General features: G+C 45.8%; 1 protein-coding gene across 1 annotated transcript; it reads right to left on the bottom strand.

The window, feature by feature from the left end:
• Positions 1 to 771: 771 nt before the first annotated feature.
• On the bottom strand, positions 772 to 4,360 carry LOC125537545 (probable inactive purple acid phosphatase 2). The gene is made up of 2 exons (XM_048700860.1): positions 3,610 to 4,360; positions 772 to 2,366 (listed from the first exon to the last, which is right to left on the bottom strand). Exons 1-2 carry the CDS (start codon positions 4,303 to 4,305, stop codon positions 1,104 to 1,106), a joined length of 1,959 nt encoding a protein of 652 aa, XP_048556817.1. The 5' UTR covers positions 4,306 to 4,360; the 3' UTR covers positions 772 to 1,103.
• Between the last annotated feature and the right edge of the window lie 13,950 nt (positions 4,361 to 18,310).

The raw sequence follows: 18,310 nt of genomic DNA, 5'->3' as shown, positions 1-18,310 counted from the left end.
TAACAACCTATAAGCAGTCCACTTTCATCACCATATGTGAGAAGCCCCGGAGTTGCGCAAAAATAACAGTCTCCGATAGGGCCATCGCTTCAACAATCAGCAGATCAGTGACCCCAATGAAGGGTTTACTCCAAGCTCCCATGAAGGCCAGGTGAGATTGAACCACACCACCACCACCTCCCATGTGAGCTTCATTGTTGCTGGCTCATCAGTGTTGATTTTTACCCATCCAACGTCACACACCTCCAACATTGATCATCAGGGATGTTGTGTTTATGTGTAGGCATATCAAGCAGTAGCAGATCATCCATGACCTTCTTCACCAAATGAATAGGAACAAACGGAACCTGATCGTGTGTCCATTGGTTGCGGGCTGACCATATGGCATGCATGACCGTAATCAACTACTCCCTCCGTTCCTAAATATTTGTCTTTCTAGACATTTCAAATGACTACTACATACAAAATGCCTAGAAAGACAAGTATTTAGGAACGGAGGGAGTAAATCCGTGACACAATCTGTTCCGAACAGCAGGGGTTGTCAAACTGCATGTTGTCCGTATCTTCTTTGATGGCGGGAGTTGCAATAATTTGGCAGTATCTTGTTAGTGGAGAAGCTTGCTCTCACCAGCAGGCCACACCCACATCCACACTGCATCCAATAGTTTAACAATTGTTTGCAGTGTATGCACACATGCATTTTTTCATTGATGCCTATTTTGATTTTGTTTAATATAGTATGATGTTGTGCCATAGATGAACCAGCTGGCATAAAAGAGCAACAATGATCACAATAGTGACAAATGGATCGTGTTACATTATGATACAGGTCAACCATTCTCACTAACCAACACTACCATAATGTGAAGATCGTACGTGTTGCTTATTTCGGATGACTATTGTACACTGGAGGGAGAAAGCTGTGTTGCCCAGGCCTGGCATATACAAACGCAGCCACACCACACCTAAACACTGTATCTGCTAGGAAACACAGCGCTACGTACAGAACCTAAAAAATGTTGAGAAGTGACATTACTGTGTTGATGCGCGGTCTGATTCGTCTCAGACGGTATCTGAAGGCGAAGGGAGAATATCTATGATCCTTAGGATTCCTCGTTCTTCACCGGAGTCCATTGTGCGGCTTCTCTCTTCTTCCTGAGGAGAAATCCCAAGGCAAAACCAAGCAGCAATGCCAACATCACACTACCTCCAATTTCCAAGTATAATGGGGAAATCTTCAGCTTGGTGCTGGTTCCCGAGCTGAGCTTTGTTTGATTGACCGCCTCAGTAGCGCTAGCTTCAGTAGATGTTTGTCCAGAGAACATCTCCACCATGTCATGGACTTGTCCGTCGTGGTTCCCGACATACATCAGTGTTAGCTTCTCCCTGGTAGCTACCAGTTTTGTGTACCCGAACTCACCACCACGGTACATGGAGATCCCAGGCTGCGGAAAGATGGGAACATCTGGATGATCACGCCTTGGTTGCCAGATCGGTTGCCAGTCTTGTCCGGCCATCCCGATCACAACATGAACAGGGGCACCAGGGTATACGAAGCTTGATGATGTGTTCAGACACTGTGAATTCTTCATGGGGCAGAACCTCTCATACCTATGGACATGTCCCCACAGGGCAAGGGTCACATTGTACATCACCAAGAGCGGTTCAAGATGCTGGATCATCTGCTGTCTCATGGCAGAATCCCTGGCTTCGTTGCTCGAGGTATACATGGGCCGGTGGCCCTGAAACACAACAAATGGGGTTCTACTTCGGTTCACCTTCTCCAGGTCAGCTTTTAGGAAATTGTGTTGGTCGCTGCCCTGAACGAAATTAGTTTCAGTCGACATGTATACAAAATGCACGACACCTGAATCAAAAGAGTAATAGAGATTCCGTGTGTCCGGAGCTCCATTGCCAGTAGGTAAAACAGAATTCCCAGGCATCCTGAACTTGACACTGTATGGTATTCCACATTCACCTCCACCATCCTTTCCATATGTAGACCACGAAGGTTTCCAAGGTTGTGAAGGCCAGTCATACTCATGATTTCCTATGCAGACATGGTATGGAGTATTGGCTGCAATAGGCTCAATCTGGCTGAAGAAATGGTCCCACACCCAAGCATAGCCTCTGGCATAACTGATGTCCCCAATGTGCGAAATAAATGCAGGCTTATCTCCAAGGGCTTCAATATCACGGAGGATCCACTTCACCGTTGACAAGCTCTCATCTTGTGTGCGGATGTAGGTGTTATATGGTACATAAGTGCCCATATCACCGAAGAGAAAAGCAATGGTTTCATTGGCCTCACTGTCACGTGAAATAAAGCTGTATGTCTTGCTCCATCCTCCCGGGTCACTACCGACCTACCAAAAATAGCTCAGTTAGCTAAAGAGAAAATACATGCTGAACATGTAGATAACAATTGTTTGCTGCTGTTGGGCTAGCTTAGCTTGCCCCACAGGCCAGCTTGTTAGGCTTATGGCCTAGACTATGTCTTCGACGGCCTTAATTTTTATGAGAGGACTGAGCATAGACGGTAAGCCAGAGAGATACAACCGCTTATAATTTGTTTTCACATCTTGTTTAATACTCCCTCCGTTCCAAATTACTCGTCGTGGTTTTAGTTACGACGAGTAATTTGGAACGGAGGGAGTAGTTAATACTACATCATGTTCTGGAGATTTGTTGATCAAATGCGTAGGAAATGTTGAGAATTTTGTTTCATAAGATGGTATTGTTTGAATGAATTGTATGTAGTTCTTTCCATCACAACTCAAAAGGATGACATTTTTATATACTAGCTATTGCTCCTAAAGATTGTGATCACACTGATACAGAACTTCACGTCATTAATTTTATCGTATTATATAATATATTAACAATCCTGATTTAATGATCCCACCCTATATTGTGTTTGGAAACTTTAAGCATTATTTGGGTGTGCTCCCTTTTGGTGCCGATGAAAACTGATGTGTTGGGCCGTTTTTTCTGAAAGTTTTGATACATCCCTAGAACTCAGTATGCAATTCTGTAATGTGGTATGTTCTGAATATGTGTACTTAAGGTATGTTGATTGGAGGTTGTATGGCATTAATTTGTCAACGATTACATTGATTTTTGACTTCGACGCCAATTCAGATGATCTACGAGTGTGGCCTAGGCTGTCCTTATACTCCCTCTGTATCAAAATATAAGACCTTTAAAGCATATATTTTGGTACGGAGGGAGTACTTGTTTAAAGCATATATTTCACCTTTTTGGCGAATATTTTCTATTATGAGTAGTACTGATGTAGAATTATATTTGAAGGGTCTAACTGTGGTTCACAGGTTCAGGACCACCTTAGCTTCAAGGGCGGTTAAAATGGTGGAGCTGCTTTGCAATTACCTGTAGGTCTACATAGGTTGAACTATCTTCTGAAACGAGAAATATTCTCTAGCTCACACCCAGACTCGAATCCTATGCACACGAACATCAATCTCTAAATGCATCTGAGCTTCTAAGCCAGATTGATGGAGCAAAATTGCTATCACGATTGATAAAATTAGTTTTTTGCAGGTTCAATCTCTGGGTATTTTCTTGTGGGGAATTCAATCTCTGGTTTACCTTGTAAAAGTACCTCCTTCCGGGCTCCAACCCATTCATGAGGCCATCGAAGACGAAGCCCGGATCCCTCCACCCTACGCTGTCGTTCGCCGGCGCGTCGCACATGTGCTTCTGCTCGTACGTCCTCACCTCCGTGCCCACCTCCGCCCAGCCCTTCTCCTCCTCCTTCTCAAGCCCGTACCTGACAGCCCTCTTTCCGGCGTCCGCGCACACGAACATCACCCGCATCTCGTCGGCCCTATCGGCGAACGCGAGGTGCACCTGCTCGGGCCGCGCGGCCGAGCCCGCGAAAGCGACCTCGCCGGAGAGGGCGACGCGGTGGCGGCCGTGGGGGAGCGGGTTGCCGTCGTGGTCGACGTGGTGGTAGGAGTACTCTTTGGCAGGCCAGCGGAAGAGGCGGAACTGGTAGGGCGCCCGCAGGTTGGGCAGCCGTGGGATGGTGAGCTCTCCTCGGCCGCTGCGCCAGGAGGTGGAGCCATTGAGGAAGATGTAGCCGAGAAAGTCGCGGTCGCTGGAGGACGGCGGGGAGTAGATCGCCACGTGGTCGAGGCCATCCGGGGACGGGAGGTCGGACCACCGGATCTTGATTTCTTGGTCGGATTGGGTGAGCTTCGCCGGGGTGGCCGTGAGGGTGGTCCCCGCGGCCTCGCCGGCGGCGAAGAAGAGGAGGAGGAGAAGCGGGGTTTTGGGGTGCATTTTGCCGGGGACGCCGAGCGAAGCGCGGGGTGGACGTGGAGAAAAAAGGTTACCCTTACGACCAGCTGGAAGGTGTGTGCGAGTCACTGGCGATGTGGGACCCACCTTGGATTTTGTGAAGCAGAAGTCCAACTTGTGAAGCACCGCTCGATGGAATATTCCGTGCAAGACGTGTAGCCTATCGATCAACCCTCAAAAAAAAAGATTAGCACAAACTGTCCCTAGAAAAACACAAACTAGTACCAGTCGAGTGCTTTTTTTTGACAAGGAAAAACCTTTATTTCTTAAATAACAGCGAGATCGTTTACAATAAAATGAGAAATAAAGTCCGGGATACCATATTCCGTGCTTTGCTGCGCCGAGGTTATTTTGTGTTGATCAGACATTTACAAAATATGCATGGCCATTGGTTAAAAAAAATGATCATGTGATATTACAATTCCAAGCCTTCCCATTCAAAAATTGAGCAACCAAAGCTAAACCAACAAATGTCAATATCTGAATTTGGTGAAATATGTGGTAAACAAATCGAACAAGTTAGAGACGTGCCTCACATGTAGGAGGGAAGCATTTAAATTCAGACATGCCATGCAAAAATTTAGGAACATTTACATCTATGCCCCTAACTGGATCCTACTACTCAGATATACCCCTAATTTTGAAGGGTGCTTAAATTTGCCTTTCTTTCGTCAGTTTCACTTATAGAAACTAGATAATTTCCCCGTGCGTTGCAGCGGGAATTAGTGCACAAAATTTCTTGATAATGTAGTTAAGAACATACGGGAATGTTAAAGAAATCTATCATCGCTATGAACAAACAATGACTCCTTATCGTTTTTATTTTGTCAAAAAGGAAAAGGTAAGGAAAAATAGTGACTCCATCGTTGCATGTATAGCTGTGAAGTGAGCACGAGGTTTGAGAGTAGAATCCACATCATGAAAATGATTAAAAAACTATTCATACTAAACATTTTGTCAAATTTTTCAAGAATAACACATCTCAAATATTTTGTACAACAGAACTTGCACAACATTTACCAGAGGGCTAAAATAATTCAGTAAGAAAATAGCATTAGGCAGATCCATGGCTCCGCGCGGCAGGGGCGATGGGATGAGAGTGCTTTGCAACGTGTGACAGTTCGGGTAGACGAAGTTCTTCTGCCCTTGTTTGCCTCCAGCGTCTCACTGCACCCCACACAGCACATCTCCAATACTTGGGCGAGATCCTCGGCCGCCGCCATGGCTAACGGTGGTGGCGTCATGGCCTTCGAGCTAAGGGGTTATGCCATAATGCAGCATCTTGAATCAAGCGCTTTTATCCACAACTGCTTGGTGATACTATTATTTTATTATTAAGATCAAAGAGGACAAATGAGATGTTGATGGAAAAGTTCAGCAAGTGACAAGCAGTGAGGGACGTCGTCTCACCTAATGATCTGCACCGCTGCACAAATTCGTGAATTATTTTTCATCTCGATTCCTTCACCATCAGGTCTCGATCTCCCTCCAGCCACCAATGCATTTTTTGGATCTTCTTGGATATTGAGGCTGCTAGCGTTGAAGCTCCCTCGTGGTATAGAAGCAGCTTGCGGTGGGCTAGCAACGATGGGAGGGTGCATTTTTGTATTTCTTCCCAGGGAGTAGAGCCAGCAGATCAAATTCTGCTAGATCCTCATCTCAGTTTTATGGAGTCAAGAACGATGAAGTGGGGAAGACGACGTGCTAGGCAATAAATGTTGCACCCATCGGTAACTGACGAATGACGATACATTTTACGTACTTATTATGTCAGGTGGTAACTGACAAATGACCATACATTTTACAGACTTATTATGCCAGCTGGTAACTGACAACAGATGGGTCCGCTGTGACTTGCGAGAAGGCTGAAGCGGCTTTTCTTTTCTGGTTTCGAGGAGGGGCGTGAAACGGATCGTGGCCACCGCGCGAGACGATGGGTCCGCTTGAATTAAGGTAGAGAGACCTCCGAGTCAAATTGTGATGGGTCCCTCGTGTGAGTTGATAAGAAAACGGTGACGTGGCTGGTTGATGATGTGGATAGCCTGCATGTTGAGATAAATACTTTAGTGAAGATGAATCTCTTAGATATATAGGATGCCCCTCCATGCCGTTTCCGTCCAGTCAAGCCTATTTGACCGCTAATTGGCCGCCGGTTTGACAATTTTGCCCCTGCATGGCCCAAACTCACCTGTTCGCTCCACTTTCTCTCGTTCTCTCGCTCGACCCACTCACTCTTCCCCCAAATCGCGACATAACCCTAACCCTAGAGCTTTCGATCTCCGGCAAGCAAAGCCCCAGACCAATGGCGGCCGCGGTGGAGATTCCATTGTTCTGACTCCGTGTGCTGCTGTGCTGCGGATAGGACACAACTGCTACAGATGGAGGGTGACGGTAGTTGCGCGGTGGCCATCAAAGGAGCACAACGCCAGCGATGGATGCTTCGGTTGGGTAAGTGCCTAACTTTCAAATCTGAAGAATGTTCATTGTTCTGTTTAGTTCTTGTAGTTGGGTTTGTTGGTTACTGCGTTCATAGTGCTCATTTGGTTCAATTTTTTCTCTATTTTCCATGGTTATCCCTAGGGTGGAACATATTTGTCTGGATTGTATAATGCAAACGACACTTCTAGTTCCTGATGGTACAAAAGCACGGGAAACAGGGTTCTCATTTCCTTTGGTTGTGGAGAGCACACTAAAGTTTGACCAGTTTAGATCTCTAATTTGTGATAAATACCCCTGGGGAATACATGATGTTGTAGAATTCAAGTACTAGGACATTGATAGTGCAGTTTGGGTCCCAGTCCAATGTGATGATGAGCTAGGAAGAATGTTTACAACACATGTTTTTGTCCTGGACAAATTAGAAATCAATGTTATACAGAGAAGAAGAGGAGAAACAGAGGGCAGTGAAAGAAGATCACAATCTACTAGTTCTAGAGGTAGAAGTCAATCTAGGGGGAGAAAAAGAACTATTAATAGTTCACAGCCTGAGTCCAGTAAGAACAGAGCTGCAGATGCAGGAGAGAGCTCTATGCAGGTACCAGGAACACCAACAGTAGAAGTTCCTAGTCATGCAGCTCCTACTAGTAGCAGAGATTCTGCTGGTCCAAATATTGAAGAGGGACTTCCTGATGATTGGCCTACAGATGATGAGGATGAAAGGCTTTTCCCATAGTTTGTTACAAGACAGAAGCCCACAAAAAGACGAGGAGGGGGAAGAAGATTATATTCCACCACCAGAAGGCATGTTTGATGAGCCAGGTGAAGATGAGTTGGAGGAGGACATGGACATGGGATACAATGAGGATTCAGATGATGCAAGGCCAGATGTGCAGTACAACAGAGATGATCCTTCTCTAAAAGAAGGAACTATATTTTCCAGTGCTTTAGACTGTATGAATGCACTTGCCACTTTCTCAATAAAGACTCAAAGTGAATTTGTAGTAGACAAAAGTGATCCTACTAGGTTGACTGTTCATTGTGCTTATAAGAGGTGTAGGTGGAGGATGCATGCCTCTTTAGTGAGGCATAACACACTATTTCAGGTATTAATTTGATTTTGTAACACTAGATGCATACATAGTTACATTGTAATTTTATTCAGTTATCAGTTCCAGCACATATGTCCTGACATGCATTTTAACTTTCATATTTGCAGGTCAAAGTGAACAAGAATGCTCATACTTGTCCAAGTGCCAACAGAAGGAAGAGATTGAAGTCGGCTAAGAGCAGATGGGTTGTTGATGATGTGAAGAACTGGGTTCTAGAGGATCCAAAGATTGGATTTACACAGTTGAAAAAGAACCTTAAGAAGAAGTATGACCTGGAGCTCCCATACATGAGAGTGTTCTGTGGGAAGCAAATGGCACTTGACAACATCTATGGTAAGTGGATTGACTCATTTCAACTGTTGTATACTTTCAAGGCAGAAGTTGAGAAAGCATCTCCTGGCAGTGTCGTACACATTGATAAGCACACTGTATAGTACAAAAAAAATGAAAAAACTAGAGAGAAAGAGTGCTTTAGGAGAGTGTTTGTTTATTTCAAAGCATGCTAGCAGGGTTTTCTGGATGGATGTAGGCCTTACCTTGCGGTAGATGGCACAACATTAAAGGTTAGATATAGAGGGAAACTTGTCAATGCATGTGCAGTGGATGCTTGCAACTGGATCTTCCCAGTAGCATTTGGAGTTTTTGAGTCTGAAAACATAGAAAGCGGGACATTGTTTTTCTAGAATAAAAAAAACCTAATAGGGCATCCACCAGGTCTTGTTATCCATAGAGATGCATGCAAGGGACTAGAGACTACTGTGGAAGATGTATTATCAAGAGTGGAGCACAGAGAATGCATGAGGCATTTGTCAGCCAATTTTTCAAAAAAAACATTAGAGGTAAAAAAAATGATGAAAATTTATGGCCCTGTTCATTGACATATAGCATGAAAAACACAACTACCATCTTAGACAATTGTACAACAAACCTGGTGTGAAAGAGTACCTAGAGGAGCATCTGTTGGGGAACGCAGTATTTCAAAAAAATTCCTATGATCACGCAAGATCTATCTAGGGATGCATAGCAACAAGAGGGGAGAGTGTGTCTACGTACCCTCGTAGACCGAAAGCGGAAGCGTTGAGTAAAGCGGTTGATGTAGTCGAATGTCTTCGCGATCCAATCGATCCAAGTACCGAACTCACGGCACCTCCGCGATCTGCACACGTTCAGCTCGGTGACGTCCCTCGAACTCTTGATCCAGTTGAGGCCGAGGGAGAGATTCGTCAGCACGATGGCGTGGTGATGGTGATGATGGAGTTACCGATGCAGGGCTTCGCCTAAGCACTACAACAATATGACCGAGGTGGAAAACCGTGAAGGGGGGCACCACACACGACTAAGACAAATCTTGGAGTGCCTTTGGGGTGCCCCCTGCCCACGTATATAAAGGAGGGGGAAGAGGAGGCCGACCTAGGAGGGGCGCGCCTATAGGGGGATTCCAACTAGGATTCCCAATCCTAGTTGGAGTCCCCTTCCTTTTCCAAGAGGGGAGAGAGGGAAGGAGTAGGAGAGGGAGAAGGAAAGAGAGGGGGGCACCACCACCTCCCTAGTCCAATCCAAACTTGCCATGGGAGGGCGCGCGGCCAACCCTTGATGCCCTTCTCTCCTTTCCCATATGGCCCATTAAGGCCCACTATTTCCCCCGGCGAATTCCTGTAACTCTCCGGTACTCCGAAAAATACCCGAATCACTCAGAACCTTCCCGATATCCGAATATAGCCTTCCAATATATTGATCTTTACGTCTCGACCATTTCGAGACTCCTCATCATGTTCGTGATCTCATCCGGGACTCCAAACAACCTTCGGTACATCAAATCACATAACTCATAATACAAATCGTAATCGAACGTTAAGTGTGCAGACCCTACGGGTTCGAGAACTATGTAGACATGACCGAGACACATCTCCGGTCAATAACCAATGGCAGAACCTAGATGCTCATATTGTCTCCCACATATTCTACGAAGATCTTTATCGGTCAAACCGCATAACAACATACGTTGTTCCCTTTGTCATCGGTATGTTACTTGCCCGAGATTCGATCGTCGGTATCCTTGTACTTAGTTCAATCTCATTATCGGCAAGTCTCTTTACTTGTTCCGTAATGCATCATCCCGTAACTAACTCTTTAGTCACATTGCTTGCAAGGCTTATAGTGATGTGCATTACCGAGAGGGCCCAGAGATACCTCTCCGACAATCAGAGTGACAAATCCTAATCTCGATCTATGCCAACTCAACAAACACCATCAGAGACACCTGTAGAGCATCTTTATAATCACCCAGTTACGTTGTGATGTTTGATAGCACACTAAGTGTTCCTCCGGTATTCGGGAGTTGCATAATCTTATAGTCATAGGAACATGTATAAGTCATGAAGAAAGCAATAACAACAAACTAAACGATCATAGTGCTAAGCTAAAGGATGGGTCTTGTCCATCACATCATTCTATAATGATGTGATCCCGTTCATCAAATGACAACACATGTCTATGGCTAGGAAACTTAACCATCTTTGATTAACGAGCTAGTCAAGTAGAGGCATACTAGGGACACTCTGTTTGTCTATGTATTCACACATGTATCAAGTTTCCAGTTAATACAATTCTAGCATGAATAATAAACATTTATCATGATATAAGGAAATATAAATAACAACTTTATTATTACCTCTAGGGCATATTTCCTTCAGCATCACACCAAGCTATGGCCAGGGACCTCTTCAATGAAATTTGCAAAGTTGATTATGTGAACAACAACCTAGCTAGGTCATTCAATTCCAAAATTAGGAAGTGGAAGGGGATACACATTGTGGACTTGTTTGGCAAAATAAGGCAGTTCATAATGGAGAAGTTTGATTTGAGACAACAAATTGCAGCTACCACATACATTGGGCACATTATAATCCCCAAAATTATGATAAGGCTTCATGCTAAATCTAAAGACCTTGACATGACCATAGTCAAACGAAGCACATTTGAGGCAGAAATTACTGCAATTGACGAGGAAAAAAGAGAGTGGAGATATCCTGCTAATTTGCAAACAAGGAGTTGTAATTGTAGAAAGTGGCAAATAACAGGACAACCATGCATACATGCTCTATACTTTATCACATCAATGAGAGGTCCAGTTAGTGAGATTGATCAGTATGTACATGACTATTTCTCTTTAGCAAAATTAAATGCAACTTATGTTGACAATTTACCACTCTTGGAGGGCAAGCAATAGTGGGAATTGGTAGATCCAGGATTTAAATTGTGTGCTCCAGTGCAAAATAGGCCCCCTGGTAGACCTAGGAAGACAAGAATTAGAGCAAAGTCATAGGGGAAAGGACTTGGAGAAAGGACCATGGCAGCCATTGCAAAGAGTCCATTGACCCTACATTTGGAGAAGAGGAACACTGGGGTGTTGATAATGCAACTGATGAACCTCTAGATGTTGAAACTGATGAAGCTACAGATGTTGAAAATGCAACAGATGTTGAAAATGCAACATATGTTGCATATGCAATAGAAGCTGAGCATGCACCACAAGATGGAGATGCGCCATCTCCTGTGGAAGTTCCTACAGTTGCTGCTACAGATGTTGCCGCAGCACCTCCAACAATTGAGCATGCGGCCAGTCAGGATGCAACAACAGTTGGTAGTGCAGTGAGGTATTTTTTGTACTTTATTTCTTACATTGCTTCTTAAAGTTTTTGAGTGTTTGCTAACTGACTTCTATCATTTATTTATAACTTTGCAGCCTAAGAAAAAACTACAAAATACTAGCCGAGAGAGGACAATCACCACTAAAGAAGAATATGCAAACTGCAGAAGAGGAGACTGTAGGTTCTGTCACTAGAAGCAACAATCTCAGCAGGTCTTCTACTCCAGTTCTGAGCAAGAATGTGAACATCCGAAGGAGTTCTAGGCTCTCTTCAGACCCAACTTGCAACACTAGGAGCAAGAATAAGTAGTTGTGAAGTGTTATCTTGGTTTTGTGAGCTGTTAGCTTGTCTTTTTCAATTCAAAATTGTATGGTGATGTACCAGATTTGTGGTAGTATGCTATGAACTATTTGTTGCTTTTCTGAACTCTAAGCTAATCTTCCAAATGTATAATTTGCAACTAATGTAAAACTTCTATCTCATGTGCTATGTGCTATCTCAAGTGTCATTTGCTATGTGCTATCTCATGTGGTAAATCTGCTCAAAATAAATAGAACATTTCCTGATGAAACATGTCACATTACATTACCAGTACAACCTTGGTCAAAACACAACTAATTGAGATAGTTCACAACTCACAACACTATCTTACATTACATACCATCATCCAATTAGTATGGATTCTTAGACCACTCACAAAACAATGCTGATAAAATTCTAATGAAAAGAACTATGAGAAACCCCCATGTTTGCATAAGCTCGTTTCTCTTCTTCATCTTCAACTTTAGCTTCTTGTTCTTCTCTGTTGTATACATCACCCTGCGCTCGAAAGCATGAGCTTTTAGCCAGCTTTTCTCCAATCCTGCATGAAGTTCCTCAAATACACGAGCAACAAGATCTGCCAGAGGCAAGTCAATCCAAACAACCCAGTCACATTCAGGGAGCTGCAAAATTATAACTTCGATAAAAGAATTGTATTATTTGCAACTAATCAAATCCAATGACACAAAAAATAGAAATTACATCATGAGGCACCCCAGGAACCTTTGTCCCGTGCTTGCTCCTCCCCGGGCGACATGACAAGCAGGAACAAGCCCATGCCGCGGGCACTGATGACCCACAAGTATAAGGGATCAATTGTAGCTCTTTTCGATAAGTAAGAGTGTCGAACCCAACAAGGAGCAGAAGGAAATGAAAAATGGTTTTCAATAAGGTAATGTCTGCAAGTGCTAAAATTGTCAGTAGCGGGGTAGTTTGATAGCAAGATAGTTTGTAATGAGCAAGTAACGATAATAGTAACAAAATTGCAGCAAGGTAGCCCAATCCTTTTGAGGCAAAGGACAGGACAAAACGGTCTCTTATGATAAGCAAAGCGTTCTTGAGGGTACACGGGAATTTTATCTAGTCACTTTCATCATGTTGGTTTAATTCATGTTCGCTACTTTGATAATTTGATATGTGGGTGGACCGGTGCTTAGGTGTTGTTCTTACTTGAACAAACCTCCTACTTATGATTAACCCTCACGCAAGCATCCGCAAGTACGAGAGAAGTATTAAGAATAAATTCTAACCATAGCATTAAATTTTTGAATCCAATCGGTCCCTTACGGAATAGCGCATAAACTGGGGTTTAAGCTTCTGTCACTCTCGCAACCCATCATCTAATTGCTACTCCATAATGCATTCCCTTAGGCCCAAATATGGTGAAGTGTCATGTAGTCGACGTTCACATGACACCAATAAGGGAATCACAACATACATACTATCAAAATATCAAACACATATCAAATTCACATGATTACTTACAACATGATTTCTCCCGTGACCTCAAGAACAAAGGTAACTAATCACAAATAATAATGATGCTCAAGATCAGAGGGGTATTAAATAGCATAATGGATCTGAACATATAATCTTCCATCAAATAAACCATATAGCAATCAACTACAAGATGTAATCAACACTACTAGTCACCCACAAGTACCAATCTATAGTTCCGGTAACAAGATTGTAACATCCCAAATTTTCAATTTGGAATGTTATATATAGGTCATCCATGCATATCATATTTTATTGCATTTCGTTTTTGCGATCCTCGAAATTCTAAGCAACTCAAGGACCCATGGAGAGAGTTGGGTGACGAAGCTATGTACCTAGGGTAGGGTCATGGATCTGTCCAAGATACCCTCCCCAAGGACATCTCTAAAAGAACCAGAAGCAGTCAAAGAGAAATCATCATCCACTCGACCCAAAAGCTATGTTCCACTCAACAGTCTTGAAGACACTCGGCCATACGAACAACCACTCGACCACCAGAAGATGTGAAGCCTCTCACTCCGCAATGGTCGGGATTTAAGTCATAGCTTTAATAATCATTTATAGCACTTTACTTCGGACGTTACCAGTAACGCTCCTCCTTTATGAACATTGAACCATGTGTAACGGAGGGGAGCTGGGGTCCTGGCGCACTCTATATAAGCCACCCCCTCCTCTAGGACAAGGGTTCACACCCCTTGTAACTCACACGCATATATCCAGTCGACCGCCTCTGGGCTCCGAGACGTAGGGTTGTTACTTCCTCCGAGAAGGGCCTGAACTCGTAAAACTCGCGTGTACAACTCCTCCATAGCTAGGATCTTGCCTCTACATTCCTACCCCCCATTCTACTGTCAGACTTAGAACCACGATAGTTGGCGCCCACCTTGGGGCCGGTGTCTTAGCGACTTTTTGGAGAAGTTGCAATTTTTTCGATCCCCTTCATCACGGTTTCAGGCGGAGGTTTTGGCTGAGGGCGCCGAGATCCGTCTCGGCGCGCTCGTGTTTGTCGCCGACGACTCCGCTTGGCTTCAGGAGGCTCCACTCGACGTCGACACACTCCCCGTCCGCGGGGCGACGCACTTTCGCGCGTGCGTCCGCGGCGTCCTCCTACAGCAGCCGTCGACCCAGTATCGATCAGCTCCTATGGCTTCCCCCCTCCCTGCGGCCCGCCGGAGCAAACGTTCCGGTCGGTCAAGGCTTCAGCGGTGGGTGAAGCATGCGGTGGCTCGTCAATCGGCCACCCCTCAAGTCACGGCAATCGAGCCCGACGAAACCCTCTATGGCTTGTTCGATCTGTCGACTGGCTCCGTAGAGACCACATCCGAGTGCGATAGCAGCGACCCCACAGCAGAAGTTTTGATGGTCAATGGACCACGCAGTCCTCCTGGCTTCACCCGTGAAGACGAAGGCGATGGGAACGGCGATCCGTCACGCGTTCATGAAGAGTACCGCCCCGAACCCCTCTCCTCGCAGCGGAGAGAAGAACTTCGCCGCCGGAAGATGGATGCACTTCACACTCCTATCGTTGGAGAAACCCCTAAGGCCCAGGCCTTGGAGGAGGCGCGCCTGGCCAACTTGGCTGAGCGCACTCGACTGGAGAATCTCCAGCGCGCACTCGACGAGCGTGCTCGACAGCGTGCTCCTGAATCCTGTCGACGTCAACTCTTTCCGCCCCCGACTCAGGTATACCGAACTCCGATCCAGAATCTCGCAGCTGCAGCCCGGATAGCGGAGTCGATCCAACCTTCCCAATCAGAAGCTGGTCGAGGCCTGGTGCAGATCCGAGTTTTGCTCCGTGCAGCAGGAGAGCAGAATACAACAGTATCTCAGTCGCAGAATAGGATCCATAGCAGGTCCGTGGTTGCAGACACAGTTCAGTCGGCTCATAACCCAAGATCGCCCCCGAGGCGTGAGGGACGTGGAGACCGACGAGATCAGTATAGAAACCGTGAGCAGTATGATCACCGACTCGATCGCGATGATCATCGTCGAGTGCCCACACCTCCCCCAAGGAGTGGGTCGTACGTGCCTCGGCAACATGATGACAGACGCCCTCACAGTATGGGGCGAGGGGTTCCAGTCGACCCCAGAGAGCTGGGCTTTGATGCAAGATCTATTCTCATTCAGGGCTTGGTCGACAGAAACAGAGCTCACCGAGAGGGTCGTGACAGAGATGTACCAACCAGCAGCAGGGTGCATGTCTCAGGTCTGGAGTGCTTCAGCAGGGCCATCAGGGCTGCAGTGATTCCTCCCAACTTCAGGTTGGCGACTGGAGTCAGTAAGTTCACTGGCGAGTCCAAGCCTGATACTTGGCTTGAAGACTACCGAGTGGCTGTCCAGATTGGTGGCGGCAATGATGAAGTGGCCATGAAACACCTTCCTCTGATGCTGGAGGGCTCGGCTAGAGCATGGCTGAATCAGTTAGCACCAAGCAGTATTTATACTTGGGAAGATCTTGTCCGAGTATTTGTCAGAACGTTCGAAGGGACTTGCAAACGGCCGACAGGGCTGACCGAATTACAGTGTTGTGTGCAGAAACCGAATGAGTCTTTGAGGGATTATATCCAGAGATGGATCACATTGCATCACACGGTGGAGAATGTGTCTGATCACCAGGCAATTTGTGCCTTTAAAGAAGGTGTCAAGTATCGGGAATTGAATATGAGGTTCGGTCGGACAGGAGATATGACTCTGACTCGGATGATGGAAATTGCCACCAAGTATGCCAATGGTGAAGAAGAAGACCGGCTCCGGAGTGGCAAGCACAAAACAGTCGCCCATGAAACCGGAGGAGGTAACTCCAGTCGGAAACAGAAGCACAAGGCCGAGCCAGCCGCCCCTGGTGAAGCTTTAGCTGTGACTCAAGGAAAGTTCAAGGGGAAGCCCAAGGGCCGTGGAACCCCAAGAAAGTAAAAGATCAAGATGGAAATGATGTGCTGGATTTGCCATGCCACATCCACACTAAAAAAGATGAAGAGGGTAATTTCATTTACCCGAAGCATACCACTCGACAGTGTCGACTCCTAATCCAACAGTTCCGAGAGAAACAACCCAAGGAAAAGGAGAAGGAAGCAGACAAGGTTGAGGATGAGGAAGAGGATGATGATGGTTATCCCCACGTGAATTCCACCTTGATGATTTTCGCTGATGTTGAGAGTAAAAGTCGATTGAAAGTCATCAACAGAGAAGTGAACATGGTCGCTCCGGTGACACCCAGTTATTTGAAGTGGTCCCAGAATGCCATTACATTCGACCAGTCCGATCACCCAGCGCACATAGCCACCCCTGGGAGGCAAGCGTTGGTGGTCGACCCAGTAGTCGAAGGCACCCGACTGACAAAGGTTCTGATGGATGGTGGTAGTGGCCTGAATATACTATATGCAGATACATTGAAAGGAATGGGAATTCTGATGTCTAGACTCAGTGAGAGTAATATGAGTTTCCATGGGGTCATTCCAGGCAAGAAGACTGCATCACTCGGCCAGATTGCTCTCGACGTGGTTTTCGGTGATTCCAAGAATTACCGCAAAGAAAAGTTGACATTTGAAGTTGTGGATTTTCAGAGTGCCTATCATGCTATTCTAGGCAGGCCAGCTTACGCACGTTTTATGGCTCGACCATGTTACGTGTACCTCAAATTGAAGATGCCTGGTCCCAAAGGGGTGATCACTATCACTGGTAATCGGAAGAAGTCAGAAGAGTGCTTCCAGAAGGGTTCAAAGATCGCCGATGCACAGATGGCCGTGGTAGAATTGCAAGAATATCAGAAAAATGCAGATCCGAGTGATTTGTTGCGAGCCAAGAAGCCCGCGACAGATTCATCATTCCAGTCGTCTGGCGAAACAAAGTCGATTCACATTCACCCGACAGACCCCAATGCTGCTCCGACTCACATTTCAACCACACTCGACTCCAAATAGGAAGAAGCGCTCATCCAGTTCCTCCGTGAGAACTGGGACATCTTTGCATGGAAACCTTCGGACATGCCAGGTGTTCCCAGGGGACTGGCTGAGCATCGTTTGCGAGTCGACCCAAAAGTGGAACCAGTCAAAGAACATCTTCGACGGTCCGCCGTACAGAAGAGGAAGGCAATCGGTGAAGAGGTGGCTCGGCTTTTGGCAGCTGAGTTTATCCGTGAGTTTTACCACTCCGAGTGGTTAGCTAATGTTGTCATGGTCCCAAATAAGGACGACTCACTTCGCATGTGCATTGACTTCAAGCATATCAATCGGGCCTGCCCGAAAGATCACTTTCCTCTCCCTCGCATCGACTGGATAGTCGACTCGACTGCAGGGTGCGAGCGTTTGTCCTTTTTGGACGCCTACTTCGGGTACCACTAGATCCGTCTGTACGGACCCGACGAGATAAAAAAAGCTTTCATCACCCCATTTGGGTGCTTTTGTTATGTCACTATGCCATTCGGTTTGAAAAACGTTGGAGCCACATTCATGCGGATGATTCAGAAGTTCCTGCTCACTCAGATCAGTCGGAATGTGGAAGCATACATGGATGACATTGTGGTCAAGTCACGTAAAGGTTCTGACCTATTGACTGATCTTGCTGAAACCGTTGCCAACCTCAGAAGGTATGATATCAAGCTTAATCCATCAAAGTGCACGTTTGGAGTTCCGGGCGGAAAATTACTCGGTTTTCTCGTTTCCGAACGAGGGATCGATGCTAACCCAGAGAAAGTGGGTGCTATACTCCGGATGAAACGCCCTGTGCGTGTGCATGATGTCCAGAAGCTTACTGGTTGCTTGGCCGCCCTAAGTCGATTCATTTCTCGCCTTGGTGAAAAGGCACTGCCTCTTTACCAACCGATGAAGAAATCAGATAAGTTCGAGTGGACTCCTGAAGCTGATGCAGCATTTGCAGAGCTAAAAGCCCTGCTTTCCACCCAGCCGGTGCTTGCTGCCCCAATCAGCAAAGAGCCTTTACTGCTTTACATAGCAGCCACTGGACAAGTCGTCA

The sequence above is a fragment of the Triticum urartu genome, chromosome 2 (genome assembly GCF_003073215.2).
Source record: "Triticum urartu cultivar G1812 chromosome 2, Tu2.1, whole genome shotgun sequence".
NCBI classification, from domain to species: Eukaryota; Viridiplantae; Streptophyta; class Magnoliopsida; order Poales; family Poaceae; genus Triticum; species Triticum urartu.
This window is presented reverse-complemented; position numbering and strand designations above follow the sequence as displayed.